The sequence below is a fragment of the Oncorhynchus kisutch genome, linkage group LG7 (assembly GCF_002021735.2).
Source record: "Oncorhynchus kisutch isolate 150728-3 linkage group LG7, Okis_V2, whole genome shotgun sequence".
Lineage (NCBI taxonomy): Eukaryota > Metazoa > Chordata > Actinopteri > Salmoniformes > Salmonidae > Oncorhynchus > Oncorhynchus kisutch.
In genome coordinates this window covers 34,880,240-34,898,340 of record NC_034180.2, presented here as the reverse complement: position 1 = coordinate 34,898,340, position 18,101 = coordinate 34,880,240, and the positions used below count along the sequence as shown (strand labels likewise).

Genomic DNA, 18,101 nt, shown 5'->3' with positions numbered 1-18,101 from the left:
TTCTAGCAGCTCTTATTTGGAATTGTGTGAACTCCAGGCTCCACCCCTGGTCCCCAGACCCCACTCTTATTTAAGGGGTCCTCTCACCCTCCTCCTTTGTCCCAGTGGAAGCATCAGTCTTGCGCTACAACTTGGTGAGTGCATATTTCTGTATATTACTACTTATTTCTATGGAAAACATCAGACTTTGTGGGGACTAAGTGTCCACATTTTAGTTATATGAGTACATCTTAACCTGGCGCTGACCAGACAGAGCTGGTCTCTGACATTGGATGACATAGTGTTTTCTACCTGGATGGGTTGTTTGTAGCTTTATTGAAGCATGAACTAGAAATACACTTCAAACTGAAGTAACTGCTTATTGGAATGGATTCATGCTATCTCTCCAAAATAATACAAGACATTCAGCTGTTCAGAAATAAATGATTTATCATCAGGTGTTGGTGGGGAGGGTGCCGGCAAATACAGTGTAATAACTTAGTATAATAACAGTTACCGATACACTGACCAACGCTGGTTTGGTCAGGAACATTGAGACAGAACTAAATTGTGTCTAATGAATGAAGCCATTATAGGCAGATGGAGCAAGGAGCCATGCTGTAAACAGAGGTGCTACAATGTGCCGACAGCTGCTCTCTGGGTTGGCTCCAACTCTCCCATGTCTGAAATAGTTCCAGATAGGGATCCATGGAGGTCAATGTGGCACTTGGTGTAGCTGTGCATGGAGCAGCCAGGAGGTGGAGCTTAAAATAGATAGCTGGTCTTGCTTCCTGCTTCCACTGATATGCCCCTTTTTGGAGCTACCTAGGCAGCCCTATAATGTCCCAGGAACAATCATGACAGCTGATACATAGTATCAGTAACTTCACAACATGTTTGGGACAAAAATATCATGGGAAACATTGTAGATAGCTGATATTTGAAATACAAGGAATTGATAACATTTTCAAAATAGTTATAAGACAAGTTGTACGAATTTGACTACAGTAGTAAAATAAATATATTATTCCAAAAGATTTTTTATTCCAAGAAATGCTGTATATCGGATGCGAACATTTTTCATGTCAGTACAGTAATAAATCTGTGGTTGTGAACAAACCAATTAGGATAGGCTTGCTTGAAATTCTTTCAATGGTGGTGGGGGGGGGGGGGTGTTGCAGCTGTTCCCACCACTCAGTCTCACCCCTGTGTCTCTCTGTCACACACAGACCATCCCAGTAAAGCCTAACCATGTGTGACGACGACGAGACTACCGCCCTTGTGTGCGACAATGGCTCTGGCTTGGTCAAGGCTGGATTTGCCGGAGATGACGCTCCCCGTGCAGTCTTCCCTTCTATTGTTGGAAGGCCCCGTCACCAGGTACTGTACCATAATGTAACTGGGGCGGGTATAGATTGTGCCATTGTACGGACACACATTTATAGGGGGAAACTGTCAAAAAGGGTGCAGTATGTTAGTATGCAGTCTGTCATCTAGGCTACAGTGATGATTGTGTCACTCCTAACCTCTCTTCTTTCTCATCCAGGGTGTGATGGTGGGTATGGGTCAGAAGGACAGCTATGTAGGTGATGAGGCTCAGAGCAAGAGGGGTATCCTGACTCTGAAGTACCCCATCGAGCATGGCATCATCACTAACTGGGACGATATGGAGAAGGTGGGTCCTAAATTACTACACACTTCTTACAACATCTTGCTGAGTTTTGGCATTGGCTTTGGCACAAGACTAGAGTGCCAAGAGAGCAAGATAAACACATGCAGCATAATAACATAATAAACAGGGAACTCTTTCGTATCCTTGCAGATCTGGCACCACACCTTCTACAATGAGCTGCGTGTGGCCCCTGAGGAGCACCCCACCCTGCTGACAGAGGCTCCCCTAAACCCAAAAGCCAACAGAGAGAAGATGACACAGGTACTTTTAACTCCATTATTCCCCCCACTTTATTTCAAATCCAAGTCTTTTGTTAGAGCATAACAGTCCAGCAAACTTCTGAAATGTCTCTCTTATTCTTGTGTTTTAGATCATGTTCGAGACCTTCAATGTTCCTGCTATGTATGTGGCCATCCAGGCTGTCCTGTCCTTGTACGCCTCCGGTCGTACCACTGGTCAGTATTCCAGGACACTGCCTTTTATATGTACCAATGTCAACCATGGATAGTTGCTATATTACTGAAACAATATGTAGGTCGCTTCCACACATTAGTGGTCAACATAACAACAGGAGACAGCTCAAATCAAGGTGATGCACACGAATAACTATAGTGTTGAGTAAGTGAGCTGTTTAGTTGTCAGAGATAGCTAGATTAATTGTTCCTCTGTTGTCAAGGACATGTTAATCCCTGTTTGGCAGGGTGTGTGGCACACCTGTAGCCATTGATGTCAGTGGCATTGTTTGTTTATGATGTGACGAATGCTTGGAGTGATTCCCATATTACAGCCGACCATTCCTGTCAGTCATTCCTGTCAGTCATGTCTGACTGACTAGCGTGCCTTGTCTGCTCCCTATAGGCATTGTGCTGGACTCTGGTGATGGTGTGACCCACAACGTCCCCATCTATGAGGGTTATGCTCTTCCTCACGCCATCATGCGCCTGGATCTGGCTGGCCGCGATCTGACTGACTACCTGATGAAGATCCTGACAGAACGTGGCTACTCTTTCGTGACCACCGGTAAGGAGAGCTAACTTCTGTCAATGACGTTATGCCTCATTTTTTATATCATTGTAATTTCTGTGTGTTTAGAGCAATCTCTTGCTGTGCAGTTCTGTAAATGTTCTCCCTCTCATCATTGAAACGTGCCCCCCTTAGCTGAGCGTGAGATTGTGCGTGACATCAAGGAGAAGCTGTGCTATGTGGCTCTGGACTTTGAGAATGAGATGGCCACCGCTGCCTCCTCCTCCTCCCTGGAGAAAAGCTACGAGCTTCCTGACGGTCAGGTCATTACCATTGGTAATGAGCGTTTCCGTTGCCCAGAAACCCTCTTCCAGCCTTCCTTCATTGGTAAGTCATACCTACAGTATGCATTATGCATTATGGTTGCAATACAATGTGTTATTACAGTGAATGTTTTTGTGTTGCCGTGTCAATTAATGGACTTCTGTAATATCTTCTACCAGGTATGGAGTCTGCTGGTATACATGAGACCGCCTACAACAGCATCATGAAGTGTGACATTGACATCCGTAAGGACCTGTATGCCAACAATGTGCTGTCTGGTGGTACCACCATGTACCCTGGTATTGCTGACCGTATGCAGAAGGAGATCACAGCCCTGGCCCCCAGCACCATGAAGATCAAGGTGAGGGACAATCCCGCCATGTTAACCTTCATGAAGTTAACCTTCAAGTTAATTGTCATGTTCCGATTTACAGTGGGTCTACGTGAAACTAAGCAATTCCCTGTACTCTGTTTATCTTCTAGATCATCGCTCCCCCCGAGCGTAAGTACTCTGTCTGGATCGGTGGCTCCATCCTGGCTTCCTTGTCCACCTTCCAGGCTATGTGGATCAGCAAGCAGGAGTACGATGAGGCAGGCCCCTCCATTGTCCACAGGAAGTGCTTCTAAACAATCAACCCCCCCCCTTCACCCATACATTCATACTGTGTTGTTTACTGTATATACATGTACTGTTGTAATAAAAATAGATCCTTTTAAGTACATTTGTTCTAAACTGTTTTCGGCATTGTTATAGGCCTATCAAGATGCCATACGCCAACTTTAATCAATTTATCTATTCATCTATATATCTATCTGAAATGTGCATAGAAATTGAATTTTGAAAAAGTAAATACGATTTTTTGTATTCATATTTTCCTTTGACTGATTGTTTGCATTTAGTAGACTATTTTTTAAGATACATACAGTGGGGCAAAAAAGTATTTAGTCAGCCACCAATTGTGCAAGTTCTCCCACTTAAAAAGATGAGAGAGGCCTGTAATTTTCATCATAGGTACACTTCAAATATGACAGACAAAATGAGAAAAAGAAATCCAGAAAATCACATTGTAGGATTTTTTATGAATTTATTTGCAAATTATGGTGGAAAATAAGTATTTGGTCAATAACAAAGGTTTTTCTCAATACCCCTATTACTAGCCTGTTCAACCTCTCTTTCGTTTCATCTGAGATTCCCAAAGATTGGAAAGCTGCCTCGGCCATGCCCCTCTTCAAAGGGGGAGACACTCTAGACCAAAAATGCTACAGACCTATATCTATTCTACCCTGCCTTTCTAAGGTCTTCGAAAGCCAAGTTAAGAAACAGATTACCGACCATTTCGAATCCCACCGTACCTTTTCCGCTATGCAATCTGGTTTCAGAGCTGGTCATGGGTGCACCTCAGCCACGCTCAAGGTCCTAAACGACATAATAACCGCCATCGATAAGAGACATTACTGTGCAGCCGTATTCATCGACCTGGCTAAGGCTTTCGACTCTGTCAATCACCACATTCTTATTGGCAGACTCAATAGACTTTGTTTCTCAAATGATTGCCTCGCCTGGTTCACCAACTACTTCTCTAGAGTAGTTAGAGTTGAGTGTGTCAAATCGGAGGGCCTGTTGTCCGGACCTCTGGCAGTCTCTATGGGGGTGCCACAGGGTTAAATTCTCGGGCCGACTCTCTTCTCTGTACACATCAATGATGTCGCTCTTGCTGCTGGTGATTCTTTGATCCACCTTTACGCAGACAACACCATTCTGTATACATCTGGCCTCTCTTTGGACACTGTGTTAACTAACCTCCAGATGAGCTTCACTGCCATACAACTCTCCTTCCATGGCCTCCAATTGCTCTTAAATGCATGCTCTTCAATCCATCGCTGCCCGCACCTGCCCGCCCGTCCAGCATCACTTCTCTGGACGGTTCTGTTATTTATTTATCTTGCTACTTTGCACCCCAGTATCTCTACTTGCACATTCATCTTCTGCACATTATACCATTCGAGTGTTTAATTGCTATATTGTAATTACTTTGCCACCATGGCCTATTTATTGCCTTACCTCTCTTATCTTACCTCATTTGCACATGCTGTATATATATTTTTCTACTGTATTATTGATTGTATGTTTGTTTATTCCATGTGTAACTCTGTGTTGTTGTATGTGTCGAACTGCTTTGCTTTATCTTGGCCAGGTCGCAGTTGCAAATGAGAACTTGTTCTCAACTAGCCTACCTGGTTAAATAAAGGTGAAATATAAAAATAACAAATACCTGGTAATGCTGGATCACAGAAATACCCCGTCACAAGGAACAGACAGCAGCCCTGCAATGGTGTTCATGGGAAGACGTACAAAGACACTACTTATAATGAGTGAAAATCTTCTGAGACCGGGGATGGAAAACTGTCAGCTGGAGAAGTTCAAAGAAAGACAGTGGAAACAGGCAAAGTACTACGACACCTCTGCTAAGGATCTCACAGAGCTGCAATGAGATGACAGGGGGAGAGTTCAGCCACTCACAGGACAGAAACAGTGGTGGCAGAGGGCCACAGTAGTCAGACCTGTGGAGCAAAGGTCCTATGAGGTGAAGACAGAACCAGGACAAGTCTTCAGGAGGAACAGGTGACACCTGTGGAAGAGCGGAGAAATAGAGGAGGATTTCCCCACTGTTGAGGAGCCTGGCACATAGCCAGTAAACAGGGCACCAGCTGACGCCCAGCAGGGTAGTGAACACAACCTGGAGGTGAACACTGCACATCAACAAGAAGATCCAAACATCTCAGGTCAAGCACCTCCTGATGTAATCAACACAAGGTATTGTATAGGTCTTCTGATGGCCCTACACCTGAATAATGAATGGACAGTCAGACAGTAAACAAACATTCAGTTCACATTTAAGTTTATTGCAGACATGGACTACAAGCCAAAGTTAGATGGAGTCTGCCCTTGTAAAAAAAAAAGAACATGTAGCAATATTGATGTTACTCATATTGATGTTACACAGGAAACGGAAACCAGTGGTTACTTACTATAGTAATGTGCTGGTTGACAACATGCCTAGTAAAGTTTGCTTATATATCTTTGTCTGTCTTGACTACAACGCAAAGCATATTGAAACAGACAGCAGGAAGGGGCAGAATAGAAGAGGCCATTGTTACAAGATTAAGGGTGAGTAAGACTTTAAATATGATAGGAAATAATCTGACAGGAAAGTGTGATTATTGCCAGGAAACAGAGACAGGGGAGCATGTATTTTTACAGTAGCTTGTGGGTGCTTTATATGCACCACAGTCAGTTATGATTGCATGTCAACTTATATTTATTAAATAATTATTAACATATGTCTACTGTATGATGTTTTAATAGAAAAGGGGCTGAGTTAGGATTTAGTTTCTCAGTCTCTGGCCCACACTCCAGTCCATTAGGTCGCGGTAATGCACCATAATGTTGGATGCCAACAGCCGATAAACCCCAACGAAGAAGAAAAATAACATTGTGTGGGTCTTAATATTTTGAACCCACTCTAGCCAATCAGAGCGGGGCATGTAGAAACGCTTTTGCCGTTTAAAAGATGTGCCGAAAAATATTTCAGGGGAACGTAGTCTGCAAGCAATATAGCTAGCTAAGGCATATCAGATTATATAAAAACAAGAGAATAGCTATGTATTCAGGTAAATGCTAGAATACAGATTTAGACATACGGTAATATAAATGAGTTATGGTTAGCTAGCTATGAGAATTGTTAACGTTAGATGATATCGAACGTGGGCTAGTCACATGAGAATGATCGCGCCTAGCTGGGTCGATTCTGCTGGGACTGGATAATTGGCAGTGACTCGGCGGTTGCTTTTAGGTCGACCTAGCTAGTTGTAAGTTACGTGTAGAATGATTTGGTATGTCAAGTTAGCGAGATTGTTTTGAATGAGAAGGGCATACGCAAAGAATTGTTGGCGATTTAAAAGGAAGGAGACGTGCGGACGTGGGTTACGATAACTCATTTAGCTGTTATACTGACGCGTTAGATTCAAGAGGGATAATAGTAGGTAAGCATAGACCTGCAAGTTGGCTAAGTTGGTACAGTATGTGTTGAAAGTTTAAGAAGGTACAGTGAAAGTAATTTGTAAAGTTAAAGATGAAGGTAATGGAAAGAAATGTGATGCGCCTGGCTATTGTGCAACACCTTCGTACTGCTTATGGGATAAAGACTAAGAATTGGAACAAAAACAAAACACGCACCAGCTGCAAGTTGACAGCTAACAACAAGGTAACTAAGTCTATTTTTGTTTAGCTTACAAGATAGATAAACACTCAAATGCTTAACGTTACTCTTAGACCGAATTGTCAAACTTTGGTTGTAAAACAGTGCCTGAATGAGTCAGTTGGTGGGCTAAGTAGCTAGAAACATTGTTACAGAAGTGGTTTGTTTTTGTAACAGATTAGTGTAATTTAGGCAGCAGGTTAGGATAATTCACGTCTCAGGTTATAACAATGGTAACGAAGTGGTGTGAAAAGAGTCCTTTTGAGAACCATTCTGGCTGACTAGCTAATTTGCATTCAGTCTGAGCACTTTTGTTAGCCTGTCATTGTAATTCACGTTCATTGTTGGATTAGTCTGTCCGTCTGAATTGTGTTGGGGGTTCATAACTAGCTAGTTAAGTGCATCAAGATGGCCACCATTCTTCCTGTACCCAAGAAGGCAAAGATAACTGAACTAAATGACTACATCCCCATAGCACTCACTTCTGTCATCATGAAGTGCATTGAGAGATTCGTCAAGGATCATATCATCTCCATCTTACTGGCCACCCTAGACCCACTTCAGTTTGCATACCGCAGGTCCACAGACGATGCAATCGCCATCACACTGCCTTATCCCATCTGGACAAGAGGAATACCTCTGTAAGAAGGCTGTTCATTGACTAGAGCTCAGCATTCAACACCATAGTACCCTCCAAAAGCATTATCAAGCTGGAGGCCCTGGGTCTCAACCCCGCCCTGTGCAATTGGGTCCTGGACTTTCTGAAGGGCTTACCCCAGGGGGTGAAGGTAGGATACATCTCTACTTCACTGGGGCCCAACAAGGGTGCGTGCTCAGCCTCCTCCTGTACTCCAGTTCACCCACAACTGCGTGGCCATGCACGCCTACAAACTCAATGATCAGGTTTGCAGACAACACAACAGTAGTGGGCTTGATTGCCAACAACGACGAGACAGCCTACAGGGAGGAAGTGAGGGCATTCGGAGTGTGGTTTTTGGAGAAAACAACTCACTCAATGTCAACAAAACAAAGGAGATGATCGTGGACTATCCACATCGAAGGGACAGCAGTGGAGAAGGTGGAAAGCTTCAAGTTCCTCCGTGTACATGTCACAGACCAACTGAAATGGTCCACCCACACGGTGTGGTGAAGAAGACCAATAAAATTTGATTTGAAGTGAATTGTTGCAAATGATTCAAATGATTGACAATAGTAGACACATTTGGCATACATAATAGTGCAGTGGACTGTTTAATTGGGCTTGGTGCTGAGACGGTAGTACAAGGCACATGCTTGCCTTTAGGCAGTTAGCCTGATTTGATTTCAGGCAATTGGTTTGGTCCATTAAACTTGTACTTTCCATGGGACAGGTGAAAATTACTGGCAGAAAATGTACCAAGTAAAAGGCACAGGGCTGTCATTGTACTGTAGTAGGCTATAGGCTGTTGTTTTTCAAAAGCACAGCTAGGCACCTATTTTCCAGTCTCCCTCTAAAATACTTAGCGGAATGTTTGACGCTTGGCAGCCACAACATAGCGCTAGCTTGTATTTGATCAGGTGATGAGTTACTAACTACTTCCTTGGGTAGGGGAACGCTAACTGTTGTAAAACAGCTTTCAGGGCCTTCTGTTAAATGGGGACAAATCCCATGTAAAAACTTGTGTCCTTTCACAGACATTTCCGTGGCGGGAAGTTGGATGGGATACCAAGTCGAAGCTTATTAGTGAGCTTAGGCCTATGTAGGATAATTTGACCAGCTACCATGCAAAGCCTTCCTTGTTGAAATCAAACATGAACTTGTTTTATCATGTTTTCCAGGTGAAAGTGTTTGGTGTACCGCTGGAGAGCCTTCTGCAGTACAATGTGGAGAATGCGAATATACCATGGTAAGATAAACACCTGTCTTAGCTAGAACTTGTACTTTCTAACAAAATATTTTGTCGTCCTTCATTTGTGCGTGTTAGGCCAACATTCTCTGTCCTTTTTTTTTTGGTCTAATGTTTCTCCCATCCCCTTGTTCTCCAGCTTTCTCATAGATGCATGTGCAAGTCTGCTGGAGCATGTGGATACAGAGGGCTTGTTCAGAAAGTCTGGCTCTGTTGTTCGTCTGAAAGCACTCCGGGTGAGTGATGGCTGGAGATTGACCTTGCTATGAATAGGAAGGCCCTGGCTGCTCGAATAGTTAAACACAAGGCCGGATTGTTTTTTTTCTGTGCAGGTGAAGTTGGATAAGGGTGAGAGGTGCCTGTCCACTGCCCTGCCATGTGATGTGGCTGGCTTGGTCAAGCAGTTCTTTAGGGAGCTGCCGGATCCCGTTATGCCTACAGAGCTGCATGATGCCTTCCTCAAGGCCCAGCAGCTGCCCACAAAGGAGGACAGGACCTATGCCACCCTGCTGCTGTCCTGTGTACTGCCTGACCGGAACATGAGCATTCTACGTTACTTTTTTGGCTTCCTCAACAAAGTCTCGGAAAGGTATGATTTCACAAGTTTGTCTCATGAAATAGTATCATTTCACACTGTACCATTTTGGACTTGGTCAATCATTATTTCTCAATCTGGTTTTGCTTTTTCTCTCAGGAGTAGTGTGAATAAGATGGACAGCAGTAATCTGTCTGTGATCCTGGCTCCCAACCTCTTACACGCTGGAGACGGGGCAGACAAGATGAACGCCAGCACAGAGAAACGCCTCAAGCAACAGGCAGCTGTGGTCCACTGCCTTATAGAACATGCTTCAGACTTCGGTAGCAGTTCAAGCCTTGTTATTGTAGTGTCATCAATCAACTGGTGATTGAAAGTTAAAAGGGAATGTTCATAGCAAACTGTGTCTAAATGTGTCTCTGTGTGGTAGGTGTGGTACCTCAGTTCATCTTGGAGAAGATTCCAGCCATGCTGGGCTGTGAGGCAGATGTTCTGTTCCCTACTCTTGAGCGACTAGAGGACTTGGACACAAATTCAGGGGCCAAGAGGAGATGCAGGCGCAGTCTAGGGGGTAAGATACCCTGGATGAACATTGCTCGTAGAATATATATTTTTTTTCCAGCATTGGGTTGTCTTTGAAATTATATTAAACGATCCAATGTTATAGGCTTATTCTTCCTCCTCTGTAAATCTCCATTGAATTTCAAGATATGGAATGGTTTTTGCATTGCAGATATGGTCAATGGAGCTCTGAATAAGTTAAAAACAAATAGAACACCCACAAATACTCCCCAGTCAGACAGATATGGTAGGTACCGAGGTCATGTTTCGCCTCCTGCCGTCGAATGAGAGCATCAATGCCCCGTAGCTCTGACACATTCATTTAATCCAGCCTGCAACATGGAATCAGCTGCTTGTCTTTCACAGAAATGCAACTCTTAATTTAAATTTGTTTTCAGATTTTCTTTTCATTTGCGCTTATGTAGTGAATGCGTAGTTTTTTTCCCCGCTATTACATTACTGATTTGATGCCTGCCCAAATTGTCTTGCCTACTCTGTCTGTGTGCTTGTTTTTGGCTTTAATTTTCTTAATCGACGCTAATCAAGAATTTTAGCTAATTATTTCAGCTGTTCTGAATATTTATCTGTGGGAGACTATGACCTAATAGTGAATTCATTCTTGTGATTTTTTTTATTTTTTACCCCACCAGTCTTTTCTTCTGCAACTCCTGTGATAATTACTCCCAGCTCCAAGAGAGAAATTCCTTTGGAATCTGGTCATAGTTATGGATTCTCCAACAAGAAACGGCGATCCATCAAAAATAACCTTGGTGTAGAATTATTTCCTAATTCTCTGTTCGGTGGAAGCTCCACTCCTGGACCAGGTAACTCCACAAGGACTCACAGCTGTATTTAATCAAAGTTTTTTACATTTTTTACTAAAAAAGTATTCATGTGCATTGAGTGTGTTGCTCCCGTTTTTCAGGATACCTTGACCCAAGTGCCTCAAAATCCCTCGACTCCTCCCATAATGCTTTGGCCTTAGTTGGGAGGTCCAGCGGGCAGTCTGCCAGCTCTGCAAGGAGAAAGAGCAAACGACTGAGTCGCCGACATTTTGTCGACAGGTACATACATCATATGGTTTATCAAAGGCTATTTCCTGATCCTATGTGGAATTGAAAATGTATTGCTCAAGCAGATGACAACTTATGTCTAAGCTGATAACGATCTCAAATACACCAACTTTTTCATGTCACACTTCTCTCTGTTGCATCGGAGGAGAGGCCTTCTTATTAAATGTTTATATTGTATAATATTTATAACTTGACAATGGTTGAAACAGTATGTTCTTGGCTGTTTTTCAGAGTAGAGTCAGGGAAGGCTGGTTGCTTCTCTCCCAAGGTCACCAAGAAAGAAAATGTTCGCAAGTCCCTGCGCCTTCGCTTCAGCCTGGGCAAGAGCAGCAGAGATCCTGTAAGTGCAGATACCCATGTATGACCTCACACTGATTATCTGCCCCTCAAATGGGAGGAAAAGACTGCTCTCAATCCCAGTCTTGACGATGACCCCCCCCCCCTTAGCAAATTGACTAATTGTATTAATCAGAATAAATCATCTACATTTATGCTTGGGGTACAATTTTGCACAGTAGCACTTATTTCTAATCTTTTTAGGTTCTTTTTTTTTGGCTGTTGATTTTATAACAGTTTGGGCATATGTTTACTTTCAGTAATGCATGCTCAGTTAATAAATTGACTGGAGACCATTTTGAGGTTGTGAGCTTCTACTTGACGTAAATCAAACGTTCTTGTTTTCAAGGCGAGAATTCCGTTATTTTTGCATGACTGTTCTGTAACATTTAATGGAATGTTGATACTGATAAACTAGTGAACCAAGATGTTTGTATTCTCAATTCTAGGATCTGAAATATTTAATATAAGTGAAATCTAACATTTTAAGACTTTAATATATTAACCAAATATTATATTTACCTATACTGAACTGTAACTTGGTTTATGCATGGGCCACTTTATAATGCGCATACTGATGTATATTTGCAATTTAATAAAACAATATTGACCAACACTAATTTCATCTGAGTAACTTTTTACCATACACCGAAGACCCTTAAATTATGATGCATCAGATTTTCAAAACAACTTTATTTGTCACATGCGCTGAATAATACAAGTCTTTACTATGAAATGCTTACTTACAAGCCCTTAACCAACAGTGCAGTTCAAGAAGAGTTAAGAAAATATTTCACATAACTTAACAAGGTTTTAGTGTAAGGCAACATTATATGATTAACTAAAAAGTACATGACTCCATCCCAACAATGTAATTTCTTATTCCATGCTGGCGATTCAGAGAGAGGGTTCAGAGTTCATTGGTTGGCGACTTGCCACTCCAGAGAGCACCACCAGTTTTTGCTTCAAAGACGCCAAATTTAGCCCTACTGTTTTGCGAAACAAGAGTGCCTCAAAGGGTGAGTCGCTTTTTAAAAACCTACTAACATTATTTATAATGTACTTTCATAATTTGTGCTAAAGTAATGCATGAAATGGATCAGTGTTTGTTGTCCCTTGTGGGAAGTGATGTCTGCTAATGCCCACTGCTCCACAGGCTCCAAGTTTTACAGTAAGTCAGAGGACAACCTGCTAACCCCCCAGTGTGACGGCAGTGCCCTCCGGACGTCTTGGAGTGGGGAGACCCCTGACGAGGGCCATGTCTTCAGCGGAGGCTGCTTCACCGACACCCCCATTAACATGTGTCTGAAGAACAACTACTACTCTGAGCCTGCCATCGTGGTGGCCAAGCCCCCCATGGTGGCCAGCTTCCCCAAGAAGCTGTGCTGTGCCTCCAGAGCTGAGAGCCTCGAGAGTGAGTGCTCATTCAGCCAGACTCTGACCAGGCCCACCCTGCTCAAGATCAAAAGAGCCTTCACTGAGTCCGGCAGCGACCTACAGGGAGTACTGAGGGATGACTGTGCCCCCTCTGAAGGGGGCAAGGCAACACAGCCTGAGAACACTCAAACCGATTCAACAGATTCAACTCCTTCTGAATCTTCTACACTCAAAGGTGTGTCACCAAACAAAGAGCGTTCTGGCATGCCTACTCCTTGGAGGCATCTGGCTGATGACCAGAACATCACATTTGGTCAGATTGAGTTTGTTCCTCTGTCTCCCTTGTATATAGATAGTGCCCTGTTTGAAGTGGGAGGATGTGGCAGTCTGTCAGAGAAGGCCTGTGACTGGTCACTGTGTGCTGGTGACAGGTCTATAGCGGGAGAGGCAGATACTGTGGCTGAGCAGGTGAACTGCAGCAAGCTGATCGATGCCCTGGACATCCAGAGCCCTGCTCACTTCACACGCAGCATTGCTGCTGGGGTCCAGTCCACTCCATACAGAGCTTCAGGGCTGGAGTACTTTCAGGAGCTCAAGACCCCTCTTCCCCCTCTGGGTACAGTGCCTGTAATGGTACATGTTGAGGCTATGGCATCCCCAGAACCCAGTTCCCACCCCCAGAGGCAGGAACAGCAGCCGTTGGAGCTGCCTTCCCCAGGCATCCTGGAGACCCGCAGGCTAAGGGTGGTAGACCACATCCAGAGCTTCAATAAGCTCACCCTGTGTTCACCCAAATCACAGGCCAAAGCAGTCAGGTCCCCCCTCAAGTTCCAGCGTACTCCTGTGCGTCAGTCTATCCGCAGGATCAACTCCTTGCTGGGGGACAGGTGGCCTGTCCTGGCTGGTATCACCTCCTCCAGCCAGATAACCACCATCCCTGTGGGAGAGGCTGTCAGCCTGGAGAGTGGCCTGTCTGCTGGGGCTCAGCGCCAGCCAAACGTTCAGGGAGGCCCCACACTTGACAAGGTCCGCTCCACAAAAACCTGCTCTCCTCCAGTCCCACCCAAGAAGCCAGCCAGCATCGCCGGCAAACCCAGGAATTACACTCTAAGCGATGTGACCAACAAGGTACAACTGAAGACCAAAGGTGTGACACCTGTTAAAGACCCAGGAGGTGAAGGTGAGAGGTCTGTGGTACAACAGGTGGCTGAGAAGGATGTGTATTACTACAGAGGCTCCCCCAGGAACCTCCTCAACGAGGGCAGACTGCTGTCAGCCACCAAGCCCATAGACCTCTAGTCTAGTAGAACTCACCCTTCACTATGCAGGTCTCCCTATCTGGATATATATACTGTCTCATTGTATAGCTTCAAAACATTCCCTCAATTTTTGTGTCTTCAGTTGTTTTCAGGGATTTAATTTATTTTGCTTCTTAGATGCTGTTCTTTGAGTGCTTGGGGTGACTGATCTGTTGCATTGCCTTACTAGTTTACTCTGTTGGTAAGAGAGTTTTGCACATGCATATCAGTGTAAAGGAATGTGTTTTTTTTTTTTAAGGTGTTTGTAGTCTGTTAGACTAGTGTGAAAGGCAATTGCTGAACGGTTGGGTGTATGGCTTGAAGGTGTTAGAGTTAAAGGGCAACACCACTTTATAACCAGTTATTATGCTGTTCGTATATGCCCCACCATAAGATCTGAAACTAATTTGTCTGTCATACTGCATGATTCCTAGTTTTTGTCATTTAAGCTTCTGCACTGCCCTCATCTACAGTATACTGCAATTCCCAGGTTGCGTTTCACCTACCAGGATGCAATGCTCCATCTAGTCGACAGTTAGCTTTACAAGCTTCATCTGAGTGCATTTCATATTATAATGCTTGCATGTATATCATGCTGAATATATGTTCATCCCACTGTCACCAATCAACTGCATTTAGATGCTAACGAATGCTAAGCATAAGTTACTGTATCTGATGGTTAGCTAGCATTCTAGCTAGCCTGACTGCTACATCCGAAATAGGTTTTTGCAACCATAACAGCTGAGTTTAATCTTAGCTACTGTCTTAAACAACATGTAGGCCTGTTACAACACATTAATTATGACATTTACAAGCAAAGCACTATGGAATCCTAGTCTCTCATTTAAGCCTGTATATTTTGTGCTGACATTAGCAATGCTAGCTAAGTAGCTAACCCTGTTCCATTGGAAGTAGTGTGCTCAACAATAGCTGCCAAATATAGCCTTAGCAACCATCTAACAATATTAGGCCTATTGGAACTAATGAGAATCTAGTCTATTTGGAGCTGCAACTTTGTTGGTGGTGGGAGTGGTTTTGCCAAATGGAATCATGGCAATTTGAGCCTTGAACAACAGAAACACATGGATGTAAACTAGCTATACATATCTGTAGGTTTTTGAGCGTCTATTTATTTACAGATGTTATTAGACGAAGACAACCGATCAACATATGATCAGAACTAGATGGGTTATATCGATAGCTGAAAATGACTGTCCATTTATTTTATTAGTCAGTAAATAATCTGGTTTTGCGCATCACTAAACAGTCAATATACATGAAATCATGAAGTTACACAAACTGTAAGACTTCATAACAACCCAGATGTTAGAAGTGCCAAATTTGCCCGTGAAGGTTTTATTTTTGCTTTTATTTATTTTTTCATTGCGGTCCTAATTTGGTAAAGGTCTATGAAACTGTTTCCCTGCTTTTATTTTCTATAATTACTGTGTTAATTTGCTTTGGATTAAACATGTGAACTGACCAAGACACCTTCAGGGGGGGAATTTATGAATAAAACTTGTCAAGCCGTATTTATTTAAAGCACCTCTGTATTGCAGTCTGACCATTTCAAAACTTGTCATTTTTGTTAAATACACTGCTCAAAAAAATAAAGGGAACACTTAAACAACACAATGTCACTCCAAGTCAATCACACTTCTGTGAAGTCAAACTGTCCACTTAGGAAGCAACACTGATTGACAATAAATTTCACATGCTGTTGTGCAAATGGAATAGACAACAGGTGGAAATTATAGGCAATTAGCAAGACACCCCCAATAAAGGAGTGGTTCTGCAGGTGGTGACCACAGACCACTTCTCAGTTTCTATGCTTCCTGGCTGATATTTTGGTCACTTTTGAATGCTGGCGGTGCTTTCACTCTAGTGGTAGCATGAGACGGAGTCTACAACCCACACAAGTGGCTCAGGTAGTGCAGCTCATCCAGGATGGAACATCAATGCGAGCTGTGGCAAGAAGGTTTGCTGTGTCTGTCAGCGTAGTGTCCTGAGCATGGAGGCGCTACCTGGAGACAGGCCAGTACATCAGGAGACGTGGAGGAGGCCGTAGGAGGGCAACAACCCAGCAGCAGGACTGCTACCTCCGCCTTTGTGCAAGGAGGAGCACTGCCAGAGCACTGCAAAATGACCTCCAGCAGGCCACAAATGTGCATGTGTCTGCTCAAACGGTCAGAAACAGACTCCATGAGAGCCCGACGTCCACAGGCAGGGGTTGAGCTTACAGCCCAACACCATGCAAGACGTTTGGCATTTGCCAGAGAACACCAAGATTGGCAAATTCGCCACTGGCGCCCTGTGCTCTTCACAGATGAAAGCAGGTTCACACTGAGCACATGTGGCAGTCTGGAGACGCCGTGGAGAACGTTCTGCTGCCTGCAACATCCTCCAGCATGACCGGTTTGGCAGTGGGTCAGTCATGGTGTGGGGTAGCATTTCTTTGGGGGGCCGCACAGCCCTCCATGTGCTCGCCAGAGTTAGCCTTGACTGCCATTAGGTACCGAGATGAGATCCTCAGACCCCTTGTGAGACCATATGCTGGTGCGGTTGGCCCTGGGTTCCTCCTAATGCAAGACAATGCTAGACCTCATGTGGCTGGAGTGTGTCAGCAGATCCTGCAAGTGGAAGGCATTGATGCTATGGACTGGCCCGCCCGTTCCCCAGACCTGAATCCAATTGAGCACATCTGGGACATAATGTCTCGCTCCATCCACCAATGCCACGTTGCACCACAGACTGTCCAGGAGTTGGCGGATGCTTTAGTCCAGGTCTGGGAGGAGATCCCTCAGGAGACCATCCGCCACCTCATCAGGAGCATGCCCAGGCGTTGTAGGGAGGTCATACAGGCATGTGGAGGCCACACCACACACTCCAAATCCAGACCTCCATGGGTTGATAAATTTGATTTCCATTGGTAATTTTTGTGTGATTTTGTTGTCAGCACATTCAACTATGTAAAGAAAAAAGTATTTAATAAGAATATTTCATTCATTCAGATTTAGGATGTGTTATTTTAGTGTTCCCTTAATTTTTTTGAGCAGTGTAGAAAAATATGTTTTTCTTAACTTGGGAACAATTCATAATACTGTCTGCACACATGCTGTTTAGGACATATCATATAGGGCAGAGTTCCCAAACTGGTAGATTTTAAAAGACGCATTTAAAAAAAACAGTAAATCCATTCCACGTGATTAGAAGTTTTGGAAATCTGTTCCAAACTATTCCCATGCATAATAGAGAGATGTGATCATGTAAATAATGAAAGGTTTGACATGATTGTTTTAGTCAAATGTTAAAACTGTTTGGCCACCTGACCATCCTTCATGAAGAATTGTCCAGAGGCTGAATCGAGCCAATCACCTCTGGTAATTGCAACTTACTTCCAGAAGGGGGTGTACTAAAATCACTTGTTGGGGCAGCTGCAATGTATACTGAACAAAAATATAAATGCAACATGCAATATATTTTTTTTAATGTTCATATAAGGAAATTGGTCAATTGAAATAAATGAATTAGACCCTAATCTATTGATCTCACATTACTGGGAATACAGAGATGCATCTGTTGGTCAGGATACCTTTAAATGCTGTTTAATCAGCTTCTTCATATGCCACACCTGTCAGGTGGATGGTTTATCTGGCAAAGGAGACATGATCACTAATGGATGTAAACAAAATTGACAAAAGCTTTTTTTGCATATGGAACATTTCTGGGATCATTTTTATTTCAGCTCATGACACATGGGACCAATACTTTTCATGTTGCGTTTTATATTTTTGTTCAGTATACATTTTGGAGTATATAAAAATGGTGGAACAACAAT

At 43.5% G+C, this 18,101-nt stretch overlaps 2 protein-coding genes across 4 annotated transcripts; both read left to right on the top strand.

Annotated features, from left to right (window-relative positions):
• The first annotated feature begins 40 nt into the window (after positions 1-40).
• LOC109894530 (actin, alpha cardiac-like) lies at positions 41-3,807 on the top strand. Its single transcript, XM_020488091.2, has 9 exons — positions 41-134; positions 1,209-1,359; positions 1,526-1,654; positions 1,802-1,912; positions 2,022-2,106; positions 2,510-2,671; positions 2,810-3,001; positions 3,118-3,299; positions 3,422-3,807. Exons 2-9 carry the CDS (start codon positions 1,231-1,233, stop codon positions 3,563-3,565), a joined length of 1,134 nt encoding a protein of 377 aa, XP_020343680.1. The 5' UTR covers positions 41-134; positions 1,209-1,230; the 3' UTR covers positions 3,566-3,807.
• A 2,650-nt stretch (positions 3,808-6,457) lies between these two features.
• On the top strand, positions 6,458-15,893 carry LOC109894529 (rho GTPase-activating protein 11A-like). 3 transcript variants are annotated; one of them, XM_020488087.2, is made up of 12 exons: positions 6,458-7,203; positions 9,016-9,083; positions 9,223-9,319; positions 9,416-9,672; positions 9,778-9,941; positions 10,049-10,189; positions 10,352-10,426; positions 10,830-11,003; positions 11,105-11,243; positions 11,484-11,592; positions 12,490-12,607; positions 12,745-15,893. In XM_020488087.2, the coding sequence occupies exons 1-12, from the start codon at positions 7,072-7,074 to the stop codon at positions 14,262-14,264; spliced, it is 2,994 nt and encodes a 997-aa protein (XP_020343676.1). In that variant the 5' UTR covers positions 6,458-7,071; the 3' UTR covers positions 14,265-15,893. The 3 variants fall into 3 exon arrangements, with proteins under 3 accessions (XP_020343676.1, XP_020343678.1, XP_020343679.1); XM_020488089.2 differs by lacking the exon at positions 10,352-10,426; XM_020488090.2 differs by lacking the exons at positions 12,490-12,607; positions 12,745-15,893 and having other exon boundaries at positions 6,461-7,203; positions 11,484-12,208.
• The last annotated feature ends 2,208 nt before the right edge of the window (positions 15,894-18,101 follow it).